General features: G+C 42.5%; 1 protein-coding gene across 3 annotated transcripts in view; it reads right to left on the reverse strand.

Moving 5' to 3' along the window:
• Window positions 1-1,172: 1,172 nt before the first annotated feature.
• Window positions 1,173-21,014, reverse strand: part of RUNX1 (RUNX family transcription factor 1) — a 262,592-nt gene continuing 242,750 nt past the window's right edge. For all 3 annotated transcript variants that reach the window (XM_017956466.3, XM_009202288.4, XM_003895520.5), the window contains 2 exons: window positions 12,688-12,849; window positions 1,173-5,979 (listed from right to left, as the gene is read on the reverse strand). In XM_017956466.3, the coding sequence (XP_017811955.1) occupies window positions 5,504-5,979; window positions 12,688-12,849 (638 nt within the window). In that variant the 3' untranslated portion in view covers window positions 1,173-5,503. The remainder of the gene's footprint in view (window positions 5,980-12,687; window positions 12,850-21,014) is intronic.

Raw genomic sequence — 21,014 nt, forward strand, 5'->3', positions numbered from 1 at the left:
AACTGGCTACAGATGTGGTAATCAACATCTCCCTGACAAGCTTGTCTTCTTCTTTGTGCATGGCCACGTCCATGTACAGCCTGATCCTACCCCTATTTCCTACCTGTGCTCAGGAGCCGTGACTTCCAGGTCACATCCTTTCATGCTGACCCCACTTTGGTTCCTGACATTTTTTGTGTGGTCATCCTGCAGACCACTTAAGATCAATGTTAAAGCAAACTAAATATGGCCTGAGAAGGACTCCATATTTCTAGATTTGAGTCCTGTGGATGAACTGTAACCTAGCTTAATGGTCAGACAAAATTAAAAACCTAACTTAATAGTATGCACCTGTAACAATAGCAGAGGGTTGGCCAATCCCAGCGGCCATAATTCAACCACTCATAGACTGCTGAATGTTCAAACTGCGTTCAAATAAGGCCAATGCCAAGCTGTAACCAATCTCACTGTGTCTGTACCTCACTTCCGATTCCTGTACGTCACTTTACCTTTTCGGTCTATAAATTTGTTCTGATCACGAGGCACCCCAGAGTCTCCGTGAATCTGCTGTGATCCTGGGAGCTGCCTGATTCGCAAATTGTTCATTGCTCAATTAAATTCCTTTAAATTTGATTCAGCTGAAGATTTTCTTCTATCAGTTATGAGGTCCCACGAGACAGCATGACAGAGTGGAAGAAACTTTAGACAGTAATTCTTGGTGGGAAGATACCTTGAGTTGAACCCAGAGTCTTGAGACTGAAATATTAAAGATACTTTGCACAGGGGTGGCGAGGAGAGAAGTATTTCTTTTAAAAAACTCCCAACCACTACCTAAGCCTGACTCCTGTAATGTATAGCAATGAAGGCAGATGAAGATGCCTGGTCTTAGGTTGAACATACACTCTTTCCACTTTGTGTTTGCTAGTCTCATGTAACCCTTTTTAGTTTCTTTATTGTTATTATTTTTTAAAACATGCTTCAGTGCTCTTTCATATGCAGAGAAGCAACCCTGGGAGCCTGTGCCTTCTCCAGGCCCTTGTGCCTTCAGAAGCCAGGGTGTGCTGGGAGTACTGGGGGTGAGGGCATAGCTTCAGCCTGAAGCTTTTCACCGGAGTTCTCTTTCTAGTGTGTGTGCAGTGGGCTTTACTCGGTTTCCCAGCCCTCCATCTCAGAGAAAGACAAAACCAATTGGATATGGTGTATGTACTTGTCAAACTGTTTATTTGCCATTCACACTGATTAGAACACTGGATTTACAGAAGAAACTGTGGTACAAAGAGAGGAAGGCTCTGGTGGCTCCTGAACAGCAGCAGTCCAGCTGCCCTGCACAGGCTGGGCACGGTGAATGCTCCCAGGAGAGGGGAGGTGGCCCACTCAACGGGGTACCATGGACTGTGTACAGTGGAGTGCCTGCTCTCCTGTGCTATCTAGAAACACTTGGGAGAGGGGTTTCCGGGGTATTCTGTCATGTCATCTGGCTGAAGACACAAGCTTGACAGTTCCCCTTTAGGATGCGTTTGATACGTTTGTACCAGGGAGAAAGGAGCCCATGCACGAATTGGCAGGATGTTTTGTTACTAAACCCAATAATTGCCACACAAGTAGACCCTAGGTGGGGGCTGGTTTAAATAGGACCACATCTCCCGTTGCTTTTTCAATAGATGTGTTATACCATCATTTCAATTTGAAAGTTTATTTTTTTCCATTGATTTTTATACATCCAGAGTAACACAAATAACCAACAGTTCTTTTTCTTTTTTGCACATTCATTTCCCCAGAACAAAAAAAGTGAACTTAAAAAAAATTGGAACCATGCTATTAGCTGTTTACAAAAGTGAATAAGAAGTAGCTCATTTTAAAGTCTAAAATAAACAAAGTAGAAAGAAGCATTTTTTTTCCCTACAGTATTTAGCAAACCTAAGAAAAAGTCCTTAGAAACACACACAAAAAAATGGAAAGAAAAGTTATAGGCATTAACAATATTTTATAATGAAGCTTAATCTATTTACATACATAAATACAATTAACTTTGTTGATGCAACTCTTCTGGAAGAAAAAAAAAGAGCCAAATGATCAGCCTCATCAATACTGACCTGGCTAAAAACAAAATTCCCAACAAACACACAAAAATCCCAAAACAAATGTATACACTAGGGTAAACAAAAAGGCATTTTGTTCAGATGTAAAAAATGTTTTGTGAGATCATTGTCAAATAAATTTTCATGTATAAAAGACCCAAACATGTCATTCCCCCCAAAAATAAAAACCAACAAAAATAAAAATCACCAGGACGGAATGTCCCAAGGAAACAGGTATTTCAAGGCAGAAATCTGCAATCCTAAATTGCAGGACATTTGAGTGAAACCATTCATTTCCTTTCTAATCAGAGCATTTCTGTTTATCTGCACAGAAACCCGAGGCAGCAGAAAGGCTGTCTATTTACTCACTGATTGTGATTCGCCCAGGAAAGCTTTTGTTGCTGAGTTTGGACAGCAAGCAGATCCAATATGGTTGGCAATGTCTCTGCTCTGCTGGAAGAAACCCATAAACAGGAGAAAGGCTGACTCACCATGTTCCTTTATGTGAAGGGGGAAGAACTGGACCTTCTTGTGTTCTGAAATTTGGTACTGGGTGGGGGTATGTGCTATCTCCTTAAGAGAACATGGGAAAATGAGGAGAAAGAAAATGGGGTTTGGAAGACAGAGGAAGAGAGAAAAAGAGGGAGATATTGGGGGGAAGAGATGGAGGGAAATGTATTTTCGGATAGTGAGAAAAACAGAACTGAAATATGTGTCCATGTTGAAATCATAAATAGGGACATGAGTAAGCAGTAGAAATGGCTTATTCAATACTTCTCCTGGACCAGACACATGCAGTTATTATATGGTTGGCCTGAGGGTCTCATTGATACCTTAACTTTCCTGAGGGCAATGAATAAAAAGATACCTTAATCTACCTGAAGTCAATGAATGCAATTTTTCTCTCACACACACACACACACACACACACAAAATGTGTTGCGTGAGACCTATCTCCAAAACAACTAAGGTCTAGTTTTTTTTTTGAAACAATTAAATACTATGTATGCTGGTAAGAGTCTGTGAAACTCTAAATGACCAAATCAGTGAGCCTACAATAGTGACAAGCCCTCTCCACACATGGCTTTGAGAGTAAAGGTTCAACGTGAAAGATTATCTAATCAGAGCGTGAGGCTGGTTTTGAGTTGGAATATCTTCAGGTAACAGAATTAAACTGAAAAACATAATTTTTTCCTTCATTTTTCTCCAGGATTTTTGCAGGTCAGACATGGCAACATGTGCTGAAAAGAACATTTACGTTCAATTTGGGGGAAATGGGCTAATGGTCCTTTTCAGAAATTAAATTTGTACATTTGCTGACATTTTATGGTAATTTAGCTGCAGAAATGTAATATGGAATAATAGATGGAACTGAGTTGTGGAGGGAATCCTGTGGAAAATGAAAGTGAATATATTCCGAGTTTCTCCGAGATCTGCTATAGCTCTTCTCTAGATAAGAACGATCTGACAACATAAGCTGCTTTACTCTTTAACTCTTACCAAAGTGCTACTGCATGTGTGTAAAACAAATAATCAATATATATATAAGAAAACTCAAAAACAAGTTGTTTTAAATAAGTCCAGCTGTTTTTTGCTGCCTGCAGCCAAAGATTTGTCTAATTTGAATGCTTAAATTTACAAAATAAAAATCAAACACTGTTCTGAAGTCCTGCTTTCAAATACTCTTCAGAGTTGACCTGAAATCGTTTCAACGAATTTTAAGAGGTACGTTAAATAACCACCAGATCATTTGGAGCACACATATGTCAAAATCAGCAGTTAGGGTTTATGAGTTGTACAACAACTGCATTCTGACCAAATCCTCCAATAAAAATAGTGCCATAAAATTTACAGTGACATTGGATACCTTTGAATTGTAGCCACGGACAGCAGTGACATGAATCTTTCCTGTCACACTGGTGCACAGGTAAAAGTCCACATACCACATAGGGTAGGGTCTCAGCCTGGTGAAAGCAACACAAAGATGTTGTTGAGTGAGCAGCACAGGACAGGGGGTCTTGCACAGGTGGGACCATGTTTTCCCACTTGTCTCCACTGAGGCACACAGAGGGAAATTGGCTCCTTGAGGCCTGCCTCTGGTGCGCCCCTAAATTGCTACAATCGTAGCCCCTAAATTCATTGATTTGGTTCCTATGTAAATGTGGCTCCCCTACACAGTTTACTTTGGCTGTGTTCTGTTACACAGCATCTGTGAAATTATCAGATGACCTTGGGGTGAGCAAATCCCTGGACAGAAATCGAATCCTCTCCAAAGATGTAATTACTGGCACCTGCCTCAACCCTCTGGAACTAGAGTGACCTTCTCTGTTTTAAGGAGGAGGTTAGATATGAGACCCTTGGTAAGCCTGGCAGAAAATTCCATATTTCTGATCCTTGGAGTGACCCTCAGTGTCTAAAAATCCCATTAAAAACATTGCTGCGTGAGCTACCCACTTGTTTGATTAACATGAAAGGGAGTTTAATGTAAACAATACTTCTGGATAACCAAGTGATCACATTACTCATCCTTTTTTTCTAGCCTTCTTCAATGTGATACATTTAACTTTGGCTACTATCAAGAACAAAAAAAAAATGTAGTACTTGATATTTTTCTTAATATAAGTACATTTAAATAATTAAAAAAGTATCAACACATAAATGTCTGAACATCAAGATACATAAATATCTGGGGATTCCTTGTGGGAATACAGTAGTTAAAAATGACCCAAAGCTGTAGCTGTTTCTCAAAAAAAACAACTACCCAAAAGTCCAAAAGAAAAGTTAAATAAAACTTAACAGAAAAGGGAATCATATTTCTTTCCATGGTCAAAGCAAGAAAGAAGCAAGCTCAATTTATATATATTTATATATACGTATATAAAAATAAAAACCACCCAAATGCAAATATGCATTTTGCAATTGATAAGGTGCGGAAAAATTAAAAATAAGAATTAGATGCCAAACAGGGCGAGTTGCATCTCCCCTCTCCCCCCAGCCCAACCAAAATTCCACACTCTTTGGAATAAACAACTTGGTTAAAAAGTTAAGTCAAGGGTATAAAATCTTTCTTTTTATTCACAGCATTGCTAAAACAGAAGCATTCACAGTTTCCCTCCGGGAATCTTCCTGTTTGCTTTCCAGCGCGTCCCCTGGGTGCTGGGGCAGGTGGACACCCTCGAGGTGCGTCGGCTCGGACACCTCTGCGAAGACCGGGGCGCCGGCGGACGGCGGACGGCGGACGGCGGCGGCAGCGTGGGCTTCCGGGTGCCGGAGGCTGCGCGGGCCTGACCTACAGCGAGCTCGTGGCCGTCTGGCCGTCGGGCGCCCTCGGCCCCAGGACTGTGGCCGGGCCCGGGACCCCGCCAGGCTTGTCGGGAACAGGAGGCCAGGGCGCCCGGAGGAGGAGGCGACGCCCCGCGGGGCCGAGCCGGGCCGGGCCTGGCGCCTCAGTAGGGCCTCCACACGGCCTCCTCCAGGCGCGCGGCGGGCGCCATGTTGGTGGGGGAGTTGCTGTGGCTGCCCTCGGCCTCCACCACGTCGCTCTGGTTCGGGAGGCTGGGGTTGAGCAGCGCGGAGCCGGTGGAGGCGTTGGTGCAGGGCGGCAGGATGCGCGGCGGCGAGCGCTCGCCGCCCACCATGGAGAACTGGTAGGAGCCGGCCGAGGCGCCGTAGTACAGGTGGTAGGAGGGCGAGCTGGCTTGGAATGGGCCGCCCTGCGCTTGCGATGAGCCGGGGTAGGGCGGCGGCAGGTAGGTGTGGTAGCGCGTGGCCGAGCCCATGGCCGACATGCCGATGCCGATGCCCGAGGTGACTGGCGTCGGGGAGTAGGTGAAGGCGCCTGGGTAGTGCATGCGGGGGTCAGAGATGGAGGGCAGCGCGGGGAACTGGCGCGGGTCGCTGAAGGCCGTCAGGTCGGGTGCCGCTGCCGGGAGGGCAAGAGAACGGAGCGGGAGTGAGTGGGGGGTTGCGGAGGCCACAGCTCTTCCCTCTGCCATGGGGGGCTACCCAGGATGATACCGCCTAGGAGGATGGGAAGCCACCCAGGATGCTACTGCTGGGGAGGACGCAGACCACCCAGGATGCTACCTCCCAAGAGGACGAGGATCACCCAGGATGCTATAACCCAGGGGGACAGGGACCACCCAGGATGCCACCTGCTGAGATGACGGGGATCACCCAGCGTGTCACCTCCCAGAAGTATGGGGACCACCCAGAATGCTATGCCCAGAAGGACGGGGACCACTCAGGATGCCACCTCCTGAGAAGACAGGGATCACCCAGGATGCTACCGTCTGGGAGGATGGAGAGCACCCAGGATGCCACCTCCCAAGAAGATGGGGACCACTCAGGATGCCACCTCCGAGAGGAGGGGGACCACCCAGGATTCTACGCCTGGGAGGGCAGAGACCACCCAGGATGCCACCACCCGGGAGGACAGGGACCACCCAGGATGCCACCTCCGAGAGGAGGGGGGACACCCAGGATGCTACTGCCCAGGGAGAGGGTTTCTACCCAGAATCTGCCACCCAAAAAAGATGAGGTCACCCAGGATGCTATGCCCAGCAGGACGGGGACCAGGAGAATGCTACTGCCCAGGAGGATGGTATAAGGTACAGTAATATAATACAGTAATATAGAATATCATGTAATGTAATATGACATATGAAATGATGTAGTATAGCATAATATAGTAGGTATAGTATAGATGTAATATGCAATAGTATATACTATAATATGTATAACATATATAAAATGTTCATATAATCCCAGGGTTGGCAAACTGCAGCCTGCCAGCCAAATCTCGCTGCCACCAATTGTTGCATGTCCCAGTAGGTAAGAATGCGTTTTATTTTTTTTAAATGGTTGAAAATGCAAAAAAGAACACTTCCTGACCTGTGAAAATGACAGGAAGTTCAAACTTCAGTGTCCATCCATACTTTGGAACACATCCTCACTCATTCTTTGTACTGCCTATGGCTGCTTTAGAGCCACTGCTGTAAAGTCAAGTGGTCAGTATATAGACTGCAGGGGCCACAGAGCAAATATTCTTTTTTTTTGAGACAGAGTCTCACTTTGTCACCAAGGCTGGAGTGCAGTGGTGTGATCTTGGCTCACTGCACCCACCACCTCTTGGGCTCAAGCAGTTCTCCTGCCTCAGCCTCTTGAGTAGCTGGGATTACAGGCGCCCACCACCAGGCCTGGCCAATTTTTGTATTTTTAGTAGAGACAAGATTTCACTACGCTGGCCAGGCAGGTCTTGAACTCCTGACCTCAAGTTATCCACCTGCCTCAGCCTCCCGAAGTGCTGGGATTACAGGCCTGAACCACTGCACCCAGCCCTAAAATATTTATTCTTTGGCCCCTCACAGAAAAAAGTTTGCTGACCCTCTATTTGATCAATATATTAACATACCAATAATAATATAAGCCTAATCTGTGATATTAATATAACAAATGATAATTTCACACTATATAATAATGTAATGGATGCATAAATATGTTACTAACATAATATGTTATACATAATATATGCTAACACTATTAATATAATACATTGTACATAGTATTTAGGTTGAATGATAGAAAACTGCCATTTTCATAGGCCTTCAACAGTTGAAAAATTGATAATTTCCTAGTATTTAAGTGAATGTATGGCTCAGTAGCAACTGTTGAGCGAATGTCAGGGAATATCATTACCACTCCTCCTCTCCATATCTACCTTTGTACTAGTTCCACAATTTTAGAAACAGTATAGCCTTGAGTTCACCTGGTATTCTCTATTACGCACTTCACTGGTTTGTCAACACAAGTAGATGTAGGACCTTGATTTATCTACTCTGTTTTTTGCACATGAGGGCATTTTACCAGAAGTTGTAAAGCTTTGTCTCTAAAACTCACTTTGTTACGACTGTGCGTTATTTTGTTAGGATTATGCATTTACAGTTTCACCAACTGGCTTTAGCGCTGTCCTGTGGTTCACTGGCTCTGTCTGCATTTTTCTTACCTACAGGCCGCCCTTGGGAACTACGGAGGATTTGTGTACTAGGCAGGGTTCCCTATGTCTGAAAATCAGAGTTTCTCAGCTGTGACACTGTTGACATTTTGGGCCAGATCATGATTTGTTGGGGTGGAGGAGGGCTGTCTTGTTCATTGTAGGATGTTTGGAAGCATCTCTGCTTTACCCAGTAGATGCTAGTAGCATCCCCCTCCCCTCTTGTGACAACTCAGAATGTCTCGACATTGCCAGATATCCTGAGGGTGGGGTGAGGGAAGCAAAGTCACCCCAGCTGAGAACCACCACTGCAGATGTAGGAGGGCACCCTGGAGTAGTTCACGTTCCTCAGAATTATTCATTAAATGACCAGGCTAGGACTCTCCTCTTTATATCAGCAAATCCACAGACAGCAACAAACGGTAGAAACATGAATTCGTTGTTTTAAAATGTGAAGTTCTCAGATCAACACACAAAATAACTCTTAAGCTCAGATGGCATGTGGCCTGTGTCCTTTTGAGTTCAGGCTGATAGAGAAAGTTGACAGAGCCAAAAGCTTGCTCTGAAAGGAAAGCTACCAAGGTGGATTAATCTGTTTTTGGAAGGCATCGGCAGTTGATCAACTTCCTCATATTTCAAGCCTATTATTCCAGCAGGGAGAGCTAGTGTGTTTTTTTTCTCTCTCTCTTTCTCTCGCTCACTTGTCTCTTCCACACCCCATCCTCCCTCCCTCTAATGGTCTTTTATTGCCCTAACACATTTTTAAAAATGAACTCCTCTGTACCTTTGGGGTGAGTGTGATGAGGGGATACACTCCTCATCAGAGAGGTAATTAAAGTTTATAGAAACAGCCCAAGTCTGTAGCAGATCCCTTCACTAATGAGGAAACCAGGAGTCTGACTTTCAAACAAACACTCCTGTTAATCTTTTCAAAGCCAGGCAGACATGTGGGCAGGGAAAAAGTTGTAAACGGACAGTGGTTCTGAGGCTGCCCTTCCTTGGCCACACTCTAGTCAGTTCTCGAGCCAGGCCACACCTCATTCCACAGGGTTCATCCCTGCCCGCTTGTTGGGGCCATCTGTGAGCAAGCCCTGTGTCACTTGTTTTTGCTGACATGGAGAGCTGTGACATGTTTGAGAGTTAACAGGAAGCTTTACTCCATTTTTCCATTTAGATTTAGAGAGTCTACGGAGAAGCTGGGACAGGAGGAAAAGCATTAGGCAAATACAGTCAGTTTGTTGTCATCTGATGCAATACTCCGGACACAAATAAATGACTCTGCCCATTATTCCTCTTGCTTCATTTGCCCTGAGACAAAAAGGTGAATCCACTGGAAAATGAATGAAAGGTCACCCTGTTTTACAGCAATGTCTGGACATGCTCTGCCGGTAGGTTCCAACTATTACATGGTAACGTGGTGATGGTACCAAGTTACTGGAATCCGGAGTGAGTCCGTGATTTGTCATGGACATAAGTACTGGAATGATGTTACGGTCTCAGCTGTTGGGGGAAAATAGTTCTTTCACTTGTGGGCAGAACATCCAAAAGAAAGAGCTGAAATGCTGCCTGTGATCCTTCTGTGTACACATGAGCAATGTCATACTACAAAAGACCATCCATTTGGTCAAACTATCTTTTTTACACACATTTTGATAATAAAATACCTTAGGCCCTCTAGATATGCTCAGATTCAAATGCTGTGTTCAAATGTTGCTTTTCATCTTTGTGTCTTGTCTCAGATCCCTTATTCAGACCCATCAGTCTGCACAATTCACCCATCCAGCCATAGCTCTTTTGTCCTTTTGGCTGGCCTGGTGTCCCCTGATTGAGCAGCAGGGTGGGAGGAGTTGGGGACCCCTGATATTCACAGGGAGTTTTTAAGAGTAGGAAATCTGGGGCTTAGGAGGTCCAGGTATTTTGGCTGGAAGTGTTTTCCCATTGATGGGGCTAAATATTTGCCATGACGGCTCACGTCTTCGCTCTCCAGCTTGACATGGATGAAAGCAGCCTCGCTCCAGGGCCCCTCCCACTGCCCCCAGAGGATTAAACAACCTGAGCAGATAATGGCTGCCTTAAAAGGAGCTTTTGCATGACTCAGATTAATGCATGCTGTCTGTCGCCCAGGTTGGCAGCTAAACATTAATTTTTTTTTGAAAAAGAAAAAAAAAAGTAAACCTCTAGATGACAACTCTTTTCAGACAAGGTGTGGAGTCTGTCTGCAAAGGATAGAGAGAGAGACAGACAGAGTCCAAGTCCCCAGTGCAGAAGGAAGCCCAGGTGGGGCTGGGGCCGGGAAGAGGGGCAGAGCACAAAGCTGTCGGGCTGGATTAAAAGGCAAAGCAGCCACAGAGCAGTGTCAGGTTCTCAAAGCTGTCGGCCAGGCAGCCACTTTCCTTTTATGTATTCCACCCCCCTCCTGCCTCCAGGTTTATGACAACACTTTTCAGGCCTGTGCTCCAGGCTTGATTTCTCAGAGGGAGTTCTGCCAAATTGAAGAGCAGTCTCCCATACTGTTCTGTGCCACTGTGAAAGCTCATCTGGAATTCTGTCCTCCCTCCAAGAAGAAAAGAATCATTCTTGGGTTCTGAAATGGGACATGGTTTTTATCTGCTTCACACTCCCATGGCATAAAATGTTCTCCCTTACGCCTTGGGTGATTGAAGTCCAGGATGTTCACAAATGTAACTGTGATATGGGACTTTGCAGTGCACATGTTACTCATTCCTTTTATTTAAAAAGTCACCCGTCCACCTGAGCACCAGTCAGCTGGAGGAGTTGGCCCCCACGGTTCTTGGACTATAAGGTGCTGATCTTGGGTGATGACCAAGTCAAAAGACTTACGTAATAAATTCCAAAGGACAGACCTATAGCAGGAGCATTCAAAGGAGAACAGGCATTATTTCAGATGAAGACCACAGCCAGTGGGTGCACTGAGAAGAATCAGTAAAAGCTGACAAGTGCCTTTGTTCTTGAGGGATAAGCTTCTAGAAACCACAACCTAAACAAGATGCCATGATACCTGTGCTACTCTCTCAATGCCTTAGAGCAGCATGTACCATGAAAATATTGGCATTAATGGCCAAAAGTAATGTGAAAACCGAGCACTGAAGTTGGCTTTCCTATTTTACTGTAGCACCCAAGAATACTGGAAGGCAATGGTTCTCACCTGGGGGCAGTTTTGCCCCTTGGGACACTTGGCAATGTCTGGAAACATTTTTTATTGTCCTAACTGGGGTGAGCAGGATACTACTGGCATCTAGAGGCCAAGGATGCTGCTAAATATTCTCCAATGCTCAGGACAGACTCCCCCAACAAAGGATTATTTGGCCCCAAATGTCAATAGTACTGCTGTTGTGAAGCTCTGAGAAGCAGCTAAGGCATCTGATGAAACCTGAAGTAACCACAACTGTCTGGAAAACACAACATTACACAACATTTAAAATGGCAGACATGACTCCACTGCCCCTGTGCCTGTCCCCTAATCTGCTATAATCTGATCCCAAGAGCTGAAAGGCAAGACCCACCCCCTCCCCCAAACACACATGCAAGGGTGTTTGCAGGCATCATAACACTGAAGTTCTCTGAAGCATTTTCACAGTTTGGTGCAGCTCCAATTTCAAAGCCCCAAACACTAAGTTTCTTCTTTTGCCTTCAACAAAGGAATTTTTCTCTGTAACTCTGATTTCCCTGCCCACGAGCAAAGGTGAGTGCCAAGCCCAAAGGGCTCATAGGTTAAATGACTAATACTTAATGAGCTCATATTAACAACAATTATGCTAACCATGACACCTGAGTTTTTCACTCTGTTCCTCTAGCCTCTATATGAACAGCGCTTAGTTGGAAATGTCTAATTTGGGGTATACAGTTGGTTTTCTATATCCATGAGTTCTGCATCTATTTAACCAACCATAGATCAAAAAATACTATTTTAAAAAAGGATGGTTGTGTCTGTATTAGACATATACAGACTTTTCTCCTTGTCATTCCCTAAACAGTACACTAAAACAAGTATTTACGTAGCATTTACATTTTATTAGGTATTATGAGTAATCTAGGAATGATTTAAATATATGGCAGGATATATATAAGTTATATATAAATATTATACCATTTTATATGAGGGACTTGAGCATCCATGGATTTTGGTATCCATGGGGGGGTCCTGGAACCAGTCCTCCATGGATACCGAGGGGTGGCTGTATTTACTTCCCATTCCACAGGTACCCCCGTGTGCTGTCCATGTGATCTGTGAAAATTTACCACCACCACATGGCCCAGTCCCATCAGTCCAGAATTCATTTGGAATAATGAGTCCTAAAGTTGACTACTTTGGCTTTTTATATTGTTCTTAACCCTTCAGTCACCATCCTTTCTTGCCAAATGTGAACAACTTTAGAATGTCTAAGGAACCTACTTCTCCAAGCCACTTCTGCCTTCACATCCACAATCTCTGCCTCCTAAGTATCCAAGAAAACCAGTGCATGGGCATGGGACTTAGAGTAGAGATAGGTCACCTTGTCTTTAAACCATGTTTTACTCAGTTTTTAATAATGTTCTGCCAGCTCCTTCATGCACCTCTAGTCTCCCGGACCTTCCACCTCAGCTCAGCTGCAAAGAATGTGTTTTCAAGTGGCTTACTTGAGAGTCGACTGGAAAGTTCTGCAGAGAGGGTTGTCATGCCGCTGGCACGTCCAGGTGAAATGGGCGTTGCTGGGTGCACAGAAGGAGAGGCAATGGATCCCAGGTACTGGTAGGACTGATCATAGGACCACGGTGGGGATGGCTGGATCTGCCTTGTATCTGAAGAGAATCAGAAAGGTCAATTATATGTAAAGTGGGGTGGAATTTTAAAAATGTCTTTTAATAAGAAACGAGTGGCCTTTGTGCAAATATGTCACATACATGTATGTGGCCTATGTACCAGGGTTTAATAAGCCTACTCAAGTCCAAGTATCTGCCTCTGTTGGATTATTTCCCTCCAAAAGAGACTGGATTCTTGGAGATTTTCACCTGCTACCTATTCCTTCCAAAGGTTTTATTTAATCATGCTAACAATGATGAGAGAAATGGATTACACTTTCAAGGTAGGAGTGTTAATGTCCACACTGTGGAACTGCAGCACTTGAGAACTTCAAGTATCTCATGACTGCTGAGATGATTTCAGCTTTGCCAATAATTAGAATTATCATCATCAGAAACATTTTATAAACTCGGGATCACTTATCTGTGTTCGGTAAGAATGTGGAGTTTGGGGCTTTTTTTTTTTTTTTTTTTTAATACCTTTACCTTTGGCAAAAAGTATTCCATGGGCTGGTAAATGTTTTATATTAAGGCGAATTCTCTCCCAAGGATGACAGGAAAGAAGGTCTGGCTGGGAAGCTGGCAATGAGGTCTAATGACTAGTTCACAAACCCAGCAGTAGAACTGGCCCTATCAGCCCAGGCCTTCCGTTCCTTTTCAGGACTTCAAGTTTGCAACTTTTAAAAGTCAGAGTTTTTAGCAGGTATTTTATAGGTTGCCATTATAAGAGGCCTGGGATAGGAAAGAGACAAAAGTCTGACTTCAAAAGATTTAGACAGAATGGATTTTGTCAATTTGACTCCAGTGTTCAAAGGAGTCTTAATTTTCAAAAGCATCATACTGTTTGCAGATGAAAAGGAGGAGGAAAGCCAGCTCTATTCTTAGGCAAATGTGTAAGGAAATTTAAATTGGACACTGTCCCACTAAAAGAATTTTAACTTCTTTGGAGTTAAACATTAATTTTCTCTTTATGTCCCACCTTTGTGGACAAAGATAACAGTGAACTACCATAACTCCCAAGGGTCTTCACAGCCAGAGCTTCATGATCCTGCAAGTAGCAGTGTAGGAAGAGGAGACTTCTTTCCAATACCGGGTATAAGTTCTGGATAGGTCAGGACACAAAGAAATGAGCTATTTCTACTCATTATAAAATATTCAGATCTGCTTCCTACAGGGGCTTTTCATTTCCAGCAGTTCACATTTGCTTTTCTGTTTATCTCTCTGAAGCTGCCACAGTGGATAACAGAATCAGACATTTGGAGACCCAAATCTTCCTCCCCAGTATTCTCCTGACAGCCTCCCTTCCTCCCTCCCTCATACTGATTCATTTCTTTCTTTTTTGTGTGTGCATGAAAATAACTGATTTTTTAAGTTTAAAAAACCTGGTAGTTCCTGGGCAAATAGTTTAGCTTGGAATCTTTGAAATCTAATATTAAAGAAAGGTCTTCATTTTATTCCAAATTTTAGAGGATTTAAAGAGGTGGCAAGGAACAAAAGAGCTGGTCCATTTTAAACTCAGCAGAAAATAAATGTTCAACCTTGGCTGAAGCTCCTGTGTAATCTTACAGCTAACAGTGTTTCCAATAACTAAAGGCAAACAGAAATAGCAGACTGTTCAGTATTCCCATGCTACTGCAGGTATTTTACTCCAAATGAAAAAAAAAACCATATACTTAGATATTTTGTATAAGTCATGCGTATATACTAGATACACACGTTTACTAAGTGAATATAGAGTACTCCAATATTTTAATCATTTTAAAAGCAAACAAAAGAGGTTTCAGAATTGTCGGAAAGCCCCCCAGGGCGTGAATTGCGGTAGAGTAATTCATGCCTTGTTGTGTAGACAGCCTCACACCTCTAACCCCGTGTCTAAAGCCACACTAAGCATAAAGTATTATGCCATGATTCATGCTCTGTCATGTTTTACTGTAGTGAAAAAGTTGTGCTAGGCTTTTCTAAACTCATAATTAAACCATGCAAACGTTGCATAATATTTCACAGCCTTTAAAAAATATGCTTTGGTAAAATCTTTATGATTAAAGTCCAAGTTCTATGAGTTTTTTTTTTTTTTTTAAAGACAGGGTTGCAGATTCCACATTTTCTGACTTCACACCATAACTTAGCTTTCCAGGTGTTGGAGGGGGAGATGGCAATAAACACCCTGAAGCCCACCCAACCCCCCACATCAGTTTTCTTTCACGAGACCACAGTGACTTGTGCTTGGGTTCATTGCCAGTGGTGGGCCAGAAGGTGGGGATGGTGAGCCTCTGATGTTGGGGTTTTAGTTGCTGCCTCTTCTGCGTGTGTTACTAATAGAAAACAAAAACAAAAAAGGCCTGATACTATGGTGCATTCTGGGTTTAATATTCATTACTGTCTTTGGTCTGACAGGGCCAACACGAACTCACGGGCCACCCGAGCACTGGACTAACAGGCAGGAGAGGTGGGCTCTGGGTCTTTCTGTCTGGTGAGCAACCGGGTGACCTTGGATTACTCACTGACACTTTCTTATTCTCACCTCTGAAGGGAGATGATCCCTAAATCCTTTCCCATGGTAACAGAGCAGGATTCTAATTCCAATAGGTCCTACACAGTATTTCTTTGTTTTACTTGTACATTAAGCAGAGTGAGGGAAGAATCAGACATGGGGTGAAGAGTGGTGCCAGTAATAATAAATTGGTGTATTCTGGGAAGAGGAAGTAGAGGGGAGTAAAATGGGAGTTATCCAGAAAAGGCCACGGGCTGAGGAAGAGAACCACTGTAAATCATTCTCCAGAGCACAGGGCTACTTGTTCTTGAAAGAACTGCCTCTGATAAGTGAGTCCATCAAAAGGAACAAAAGCATATTGAACATTTACAGTGTGCCAGGAATGTGCTAATTTACCTGGTAGGAGAGTGATGAATAAGACCAATATGGTCCCTGCCCCACTGGCACTTATAGTCAGTGAAGATCCCAGGACCTTGTGATGCTTGGAAAGGCATCTTCCTGTTGCAGTAATCATTATACTGGGTGTTGCTTCATTCATTCATGTATTCATTCATATGTTCATGAAATTACTTTTTTTCACTCATATTTCCAACAAACATTTTGGCTTCACTTGGGCCACTGTCTTGGGGACTCACTAGTGAATGGAAGGTTCCTGCCTTCTGGGAGTTACAGCTACTGGGGTGCCTCAGGGCTGTATCTGGGCTAACTGCTAGATTAGCTGCCTAATTTGGACTTGCAAACAGCTGTTCCCAAGGTAGAAACAAGAACCCTAGTGGTATCTATTACATGCTTATGTTCTGCCTCTGAAAGGAGGAGACTAGGGAAAGCACGGAACTTAAATCACAGACAGATTTCAGTTTGCATCCTGTCTTCACCATAAACCAACTGGAAGACCTTAGGCAGGTCACTTATTTTCTCTGGTTCATAGTTAGAATTCTGACTTCAAAGAGTAATAGGAATAAGTGAGATAAACTATATGGAAAGCAAGTATTACAATTTCTGGCCATAGTAAATGCTCAATAAGTCTGAGTAACCTTTATGATGATATTTCTAAAAAGAAAAATCCATGCCAAGGGACTTATCTGACGTTCATTGGTGAGACCACACACATTTGCTCCAGGATAAGGCTCAAGTAATAGTGTTTTGTTCACAGCTAAAGTCTTGACAGACACACTCTTCAGGCTGGAGAGGAGCTGGGCTCAGGAGATTAAATGGTAAAGGGGGAAGGAGATTGGACATTTGGGATTAGGATGGAGAAGGCAGGAACTCAGTATCTCAACCAACTCATGTTTCCATTAAAAAATACTGGATTCAGGGCCAGGCGTGGTGGCTCCTGCCTGTAATCCCAGCACTTTGGGAGGCTGAGGTGGGTGGATCATGAAGTCAGGAGATCGAGAACATCCTGGCTAACGGTGAAACCCCGTCTCTACTAAAAATACAAAAAAGTAGCCGGGCGTGGTGGGGGGCACCTGTGGTCCCAGCTATTCGGGAGGCTGAGGCAGGAGAATGTCGTGAACCTGGGAGGCGGAGCTTGCAGTGAGCTGAGATTGCGCCACTGCACTCCAGCCTGGGTGACAGAGCTAGACTTCGTCTTAAATGAATAAATAAATAAATAAATAAATAAATAAATAAATAAATAATACTGGATTCAAAAAGTTAAATTTAAGCCTTTCTGCATACTGGTTTTCCAGGCTAAATGATGTCTGATGCAGCCACTTTACTGAGGCCATTTTGTGATAGGTTATTTTCAGCTTTTTAATCATCAAATAATGGGTAAAACAGGGACCCCTTTTCACATCCTCGAACCCCATTCCCTTCCATTTGAAATGGGAAGTTAGGGATAAGGTAGAGTTGAAGTTAGTGGTGAGCTCAGAGGTGTACATGGCATATATCACACTAGAAGAAAGGAGAGTGCTTTTAGCTTTTGATGCAGCAATATTAAAATGTCTCTAGAGTCAACAGTGACCCTTTTAAATAATTCATATCAGAATGTCCTGCTGCTTCTAGTTTCAGTTCCAAAATGTAAAGAGCTTGAGAGTCATCACTCTTGTTTTTATAAGAAAAAATGCTGAACAAACTGAAAATCCATGACTTTTCTTAAGTCCAATGGAAAGCTGAAGTTGCAGGGCAAACTGCCACCCCAAATTTTGAGAAGCAGGCAAACAGAGAGAATCACAGTGAGGTCTGCTTGCTGGGAGCAGAATTTCTGAATTCATAAACTGACGGGAACACTTAATGGTGATTTTGACAGATTGCTAGAGGCTGAGTACAGACTGGTGTGAGAGTAAGACACTCCTGGGGGCTACAGTTTCAGGAGGAAGTGCACTGTTGTGGGTTTTTCATTCAGGAACTCCACCAGATTCTCCCAGGATTCAATATATTATAATAACAGTGGGTTATGGCTGAAAGAGCTTCCATAGATTGATTATTTAAGGAGGAGTTCATAGAGAAGCTCACAGATAACATGGGAGACAAAAACAAGGACACTAGAGGAATTTGAAGTCTCTGGTACCTTCTGCAAACATTAAATACAGCCCAACTCTTAGGTACATGAAAATAATAACTCACACTAAAGGCCTAAGTTCCTGTTGCCTGATAAATCATATTAAACTTTTAATTAAAAATTACAAGAAAGGCAAGAAAAAACACAGTCTGAAGAGACAAAGCAAGCATCAGAACCAGACCGAGATGTGACACAGAGTTTGGAATTACCAGACAGGGAATTTAACAATGATTAACATGTTAATGGCTCTAATGGAAAAAGAAGACAACGTGCAAGAAGAGATGGATAATGTAGGCCGGGAGATGGAAACTTTTTTTTTTTTTTTGAGACAGAGTCTCACTCTGTAGCCCACGCTGGAGTGCAGTGGCGCAATCTTGGCTTACTGCAACCTCCACCTCCTGGGTTCAAGCGATTCTCCTCCTCAGCCTCCTGAGTAGCTGGGATTACAGGCACCTGCCGCCACGCCTGGCTATTTTTTTTTTTTTTTTTTGTAGTTTTAGTAGAGACAGGGTTTCACCATGTTGGCCAGGTTGGTTTGAACTCCTGACCTCAGGTGATCCACCCACCTTGGCCTTCCAAAGTGCTGGGATTGCAGGCGTGAGCCACCGTGCCCGGCCTGAAACTCTTAACACTCAAAAGGAAATTCTAAAAACCAAAAGCACCCTAACAGAAATGAGGAATGGCTTACTTAGTAGACAGGACATGACAAAGGAAAGAACCAATGAACTCGAAGATACGGAAACTTACCAAACAAAAAGATAAAGAGGAAAAAGAACATCTAAGAACTGTGAGAAAGTTTCAAAAGGTGTAACTGGAATACCAGATGGAGAAGAAAAAGAAAACACTGGAAGAAATATTTGAAGTATTAATGGCTACGAGTTTTCCAAAATTAATGACAGATACCAAACCACAGATCCAGAAAGATCAGAGAACATCAAGCATAATAAATACCAAATCTACACCCAGGCATATCGTATTTAAACTGCAGAAAGCCAAAGAGAAGATAAAATCTTGAAAGAAGCCAGAGAGAGGAAAAAGCCAACACCTTACCCTTAGAGAAACAAGGATAAGAATTACATCATCTTTCTCTTCAGAAACCATGCAAACAGAAAGCAGAATAAATAAAGTGTTGCAACCAAAAAGCTACCAAACTATAATTCTGCATCCAGCAACATTATCCTTCAAAGAAATAAGGATATTTTCTGACAAAACTGGAATAATTCATTGCCAGCTGACCTGCCCTATGAGAAACATTAAAAAGAAGTGCATAAAAAAGGAAGAGCATTAGAAAAGTACTATATTAAGGTACAATGAACCAAGATAAGCCATATTCTGGGCTACAAAACACACTTTAAGATCCTTAAAAGTAAAATTAAGTTTTATTTTTCTTAACTGATCTGAAAGATAACTTTACAATAATAGTAACAAGGTATTGGGTGATTGTAGCATGTGGACAAATGAAATAAAAGGCAGTAATGATAGGAAGGAAGAAGTGGTACAGTGTTATTTGATGCTAGATGTAGATTAGTTATACATGTACTTTTCAAACTCCAGGGCAATAACTAAAAACATTTTTAAAAAAGAATAATTGATATGCTAACAGGAGATAAAACGGAATCGTATAAGATGTTTAAACCTATAAAAGGTAGAAAAAGATGGGGGGGAAGAATCAGGTGCAACAAATACAAAAGTTATAAATATGATTGATACTACTCCAGTTATATTAATAATTAGGTTAAATATGAATACCCTAAATGCACCAATTTAAAGACAGAGATTGTCAGTGTGGATTAAAAATAAGACCCAACTACATATTGTCTACAAGGGACCTATTTTAAATAAAAATATTCATACAGATTACAAGTAAAGGGATGGAAAAAGATACACCATGCTAACACTGATTGAAAGAAAGCTAGAGCAGCTATATTAATTTTATACAAAGCCGGCTTCAGAGGAAGGACAATTTTCAGGGATAAAGAAGGGAATTACATGATGATAATGTGGGTGAATTCTCTAAGAAGACATCATCTTTAATATATGTCCATCTAAAAACGGAGTGTCAAAAAACATGAGGCAAAAACTGATAGAACTACAAGGAGAAATAGGTAAATATGCTATAACAATTGGAGACTTCAACAACCATCTTTCAGTAATTGATACATCAAGCAGGCAGAAAATTAAGACACAGTTGACCTAAACGGTACTACCAGTTAACTTGATCTAATTAACATTTATGGAATATACTGTCTAACAGCAGAATACATATTCTTCAGCTCACATGGCACATTCACCACCAAGATAAGCCATATTCTGGGCTACAAAACACACTTTAAGATCCTTAAAAGTGTAGAAAGCATACAAAGTATTTTCTCAGACCACATGCATTTAAACTAAAAAGCCAATAATAGATAACTGGAAAATCTCCAAATATTTGGAGATTAAACAACATACTTCTACATTAGCCATGGGTCAAATAAAAAGTCTCAAGAGAAATTAAAAAGTGTTTTGAACTAAATGAAAATACAACTTATTACAATTTTTGGATGCAGACAGAGCAGTGCTTAGAGGGAAATTTATAGCATTGAATACATATATTAGAAAAGAAAGATCCAGAATTAGTCACTGAAGCTTCTGCTTCAGGAGACTGGAGAAAAAAAGCAGTGCGGACCTCAGGCAAGCAGAAGAGAAGAAGTAATAAAAATTAGACTAGGAACCAGTGAAATTAAATACAGGAAAGTATTAGAGAAAATCAATGAAACAAAAAATCTTGTTCTTTGAAAAGTTCAAAACATCCCTCTTTGTCCTCATGCTCCCCACAGGTGCTGGGAGAAGATGGATAGAGACCCCTCCTGACCCTCCTCTGTCCACTCTAGGGTCTTTTAAATACCCACCCTCAGAAGCACCCCTTGAGCACCCTCCTTCATCCTGGGCCTGGAGAAGGTTATAGTTGAAAGTCCCTTCTTGGTTATGTGGCTGACATCTTTAAAATGCCAGGTCTTTCAGTCATCTCTCAGAGCTATTTAAAAATAAAAGTCACATAGGCCACAGGGTTCTTCTTCCATCTATTTTTGAAAAACCCAAATCTGCTTGGTGAACATATAAACCCAAGGGGCAGCCCTGGTTATTTCCCTGGAGGAATTTTTTCCCTCCTGCAGCCTGGAGGAAGGTAGG

Source organism: Papio anubis, chromosome 4 (genome assembly GCF_008728515.1).
Source record: "Papio anubis isolate 15944 chromosome 4, Panubis1.0, whole genome shotgun sequence".
NCBI classification, from domain to species: domain Eukaryota; kingdom Metazoa; phylum Chordata; class Mammalia; order Primates; family Cercopithecidae; genus Papio; species Papio anubis.